At 56.2% G+C, this 2,990-nt stretch overlaps 1 protein-coding gene across 1 annotated transcript; it reads left to right on the forward strand.

The window, feature by feature from the left end:
* The first annotated feature begins 6 nt into the window (after window positions 1-6).
* Window positions 7-2,787, forward strand: RAN (RAN, member RAS oncogene family). Its single transcript, XM_029921974.1, has 6 exons — window positions 7-52; window positions 398-482; window positions 559-684; window positions 1,803-1,990; window positions 2,153-2,323; window positions 2,408-2,787. The coding sequence occupies exons 1-6, from the start codon at window positions 17-19 to the stop codon at window positions 2,450-2,452; spliced, it is 651 nt and encodes a 216-aa protein (XP_029777834.1). The 5' UTR covers window positions 7-16; the 3' UTR covers window positions 2,453-2,787.
* The last annotated feature ends 203 nt before the right edge of the window (window positions 2,788-2,990 follow it).

Here is a 2,990-nt window from a genome sequence, read left to right on the forward strand (position 1 = left end):
GAATAGCACCAGCGCGATGGCTGCCCAGGGAGAGCCCCAAGTCCAGTTCAAAGTAGGTCGTCGCCGGGGGTGGGTGCTGCCTGCGGGGAGGCGCGGGGGCCTCGAGCGCGTGCTGGCCGCCGCCGTGTCGTTGCGGCGGTTCCTCGCGGGCCCCGGCAGCGGGCGGGGGTGTGGGCTCCCTGGAACGCGCGGGGACGCCGCGGTGCCCAAGTTTGATTCGTCCGAGTCATCGCGCGGCCGCCGCGGGGAGGCCTTTGTTTCGGAGCGGCCTCGGGACCCGCAACGTTGGCGTTAGGGGTCGCGGACGCGTGTCCGCAGGGGGCCCAACGGCCCCGGGGTTCCAGGGTTCTGAAACGTGACGTCGTCGGGGGTATTCCAAGAATTCGCCTCCTCGCAGCTCGTGTTGGTCGGCGATGGTGGTACTGGGAAGACCACGTTCGTGAAGCGCCATCTGACCGGTGAATTTGAGAAGAAGTATGTAGGTACGTGGGGGCGACGCGGGCGGGGGACCTGCGAGGGGCGCCGCTCGCGGGCTAACGGTGTCCTGTCGTGTTGCAGCCACCTTGGGCGTGGAGGTCCACCCCCTCGTGTTCCACACGAACAGAGGGCCCATCAAGTTCAACGTGTGGGACACGGCTGGGCAGGAGAAGTTCGGGGGGCTCAGAGATGGCTACTACATCCAAGGTAGGGGCGTCACGTGCGCTGGGGCCGCCGTCTGTTCCGGGAAAGCCTCAGGCCGACTGCCCGGCGTTGTGTGACTCGCACAGATTCGGGGAGGGCAGGGTCCGTGGAGGTTGCGGGGCGCGTCCGCTGCTGTGTCATGATGGGCACCGTTCCGCGCGGACCGCTTGCTCCGGAGTTTCACGGGATCAGCGGCTTCGGGAAAAGCAGCTTTTTTGTCCCTCAATTAAGTTTTGCAGGTTTTTTTTTTTCCCTAAAGTGCTTGACGGCAATTTTATTGCACCAAATAAAGGTGGACAAAGAAAACGCCTGAAATTTCATTCCTGTGATCAAAAGTTGTTGGGAATCCTTCACATCCCATTAGCCTCTTTTGAATATGTACATTTATGTGGACTTGTTTTTGCCCGCCAAAAATGTTGAGCTAAAAGCTATTGGACTATGTATTTGTGGCTTGTTGTCTTGTATCGTGAATTTCCTTACAGTTTATTCTAGAAACTTGAGTATTTTGGGTTTTTATTCAAAGTTTTTTAAATATTTATTTAGTTTTGAGAGAGAGACACAGCAAGCACGGGTGGGGAGGAGCGGAGAGAGGGAGACACAGAATCGGAAGCAGCTCCAGGCTCTGAGCTGTCAGCACGGAGCGGGACGCGGGACTTGAACTCGCGAGCTGCTAGATCATGACCTGAGCCGAAGGTGGACTCTCAACTGACTGTGCCCCCCAGGCGCCCCTAGACTTCAGTGTTTTTAAGCAAAGGAATAACCTGTTCTGCTGTATTTAGTCATTTTGGGACCTTTTAAAAGGGGCTTCCTAGATCTGCGTAGGGGAGCCGAGTGGCCTGGAATGTTGATTTACTGTTGATCCACTTCAGATTTTGGGATGAGACCGAATTGATGAAGTGTCGCAGGGACAGAGGGGTTGTGGCAAGCTGGTCACTCGCTCTTCAGCGGGAAGTGGGCATTTAAACCTTGTGTGTCAAGTGGTTTAAGACTTTCTGACTTGGAAGCGGCCTGGAGAATGAGCGGAGAAATGACCACGTTCCGGCCTGTGGTCCTCAGCTCCTCCGCGTCGTTGGCCTGTGCGCGGCCTCCTGGGTGACGGTTACTGCCAATCTCTCTTTCAGCCCAGTGTGCCATCATAATGTTTGATGTCACCTCGAGGGTCACTTACAAGAACGTGCCTAACTGGCATCGAGACTTGGTGCGGGTGTGCGAGAACATCCCCATCGTGCTCTGCGGCAACAAGGTGGACATTAAGGACAGGAAAGTGAAGGCAAAATCTATTGTCTTCCACCGAAAGAAGAACCTCCAGGTATGTGTCTTGGAACGTCTCATTCAGGGCGTCGGGGCCCGGTCACGCGCTGCGTAGCCGCGTCGTGCGGCTCCAAGGAACTGGGCGGCGTTCGGAACCTGCCCTAGAGAGGTCGCTGGGGACTAGATACCTTCTGACTAACTGAGCTTCTTTTTTAAACAGTACTATGACATTTCTGCCAAAAGTAACTACAACTTTGAGAAGCCCTTCCTGTGGCTGGCGAGGAAGCTGATCGGAGACCCGAACTTGGAGTTCGTCGCCATGCCCGCGCTCGCCCCGCCCGAGGTGGTCATGGACCCCGCTCTGGCAGCGCAGTACGAGCACGATCTAGAGGTGAGGCGTCCGCGCCGGCGGGGCTGCTGGGGCGCCGCGGGGGCGTCCCGGGGCCCGCGCCTCACCGCCCGTGTCTGTCCCCAGGTCGCGCAGACCACTGCCCTCCCGGACGAGGACGACGACCTGTGAGCGGCGGGACCGGCGTCAGAAGTCTAGTTTTATAGGCAGCTGTCCTGTGGCGGCAGTGGTGCGGCGTGGTTGCCACTTTATTACATAGCTGAGCAGAACGTGTGCGTCGGGGTGCTGGAGGAGACGGATGGGCTTCGGAGTGAATGGCAGTTTAAAAAGTACCTTCATTTTTTGGACCTGCGTGTTTAGCTGTTTTGGAACGCAGTTGTTTCCTTCCTGAGTTTCAAATATAAGACTGCTATAGTCACATCCCAACACCCAGCGGTGAGGTCTCGTTTGTCACTGTCCTTCCCATTCCTTTTCGTTTAGAATAAAGTTGTATTTCAAATATGTAAGCAAGTGAACTCCTCCCTTGGTAAGCATTTTGAAAACCGCTAACGAAGATTGTGCCGTGTGACCATTCAGATTGCTGTTCTGAGTATCCCATCATGCGAAGTATCCCGGGTGACGTTCTTTCTTGTGCGTTTGAATCATTCCACACGAATGGTAGGACAGCCGTCACCAGAGTTCTGTCGGGTGAGTTGTCACGAAGTATGGA

The sequence above is a fragment of the Suricata suricatta genome, chromosome 14, assembly GCF_006229205.1.
Source record: "Suricata suricatta isolate VVHF042 chromosome 14, meerkat_22Aug2017_6uvM2_HiC, whole genome shotgun sequence".
Lineage (NCBI taxonomy): Eukaryota > Metazoa > Chordata > Mammalia > Carnivora > Herpestidae > Suricata > Suricata suricatta.

Coding starts and splice junctions, on each gene's coding strand:
- RAN (XM_029921974.1), top strand. CDS start 17: ATGGCTGCCCAGGGAGAGCCCCAAGTCCAGTTCAAA. Junction 53..397: donor AGCCCCAAGTCCAGTTCAAA/GTAGGTCGTCGC, acceptor GCCTCCTCGCAG/CTCGTGTTGGTCGGCGATGG. Junction 685..1,802: donor AGATGGCTACTACATCCAAG/GTAGGGGCGTCA, acceptor TCTCTCTTTCAG/CCCAGTGTGCCATCATAATG.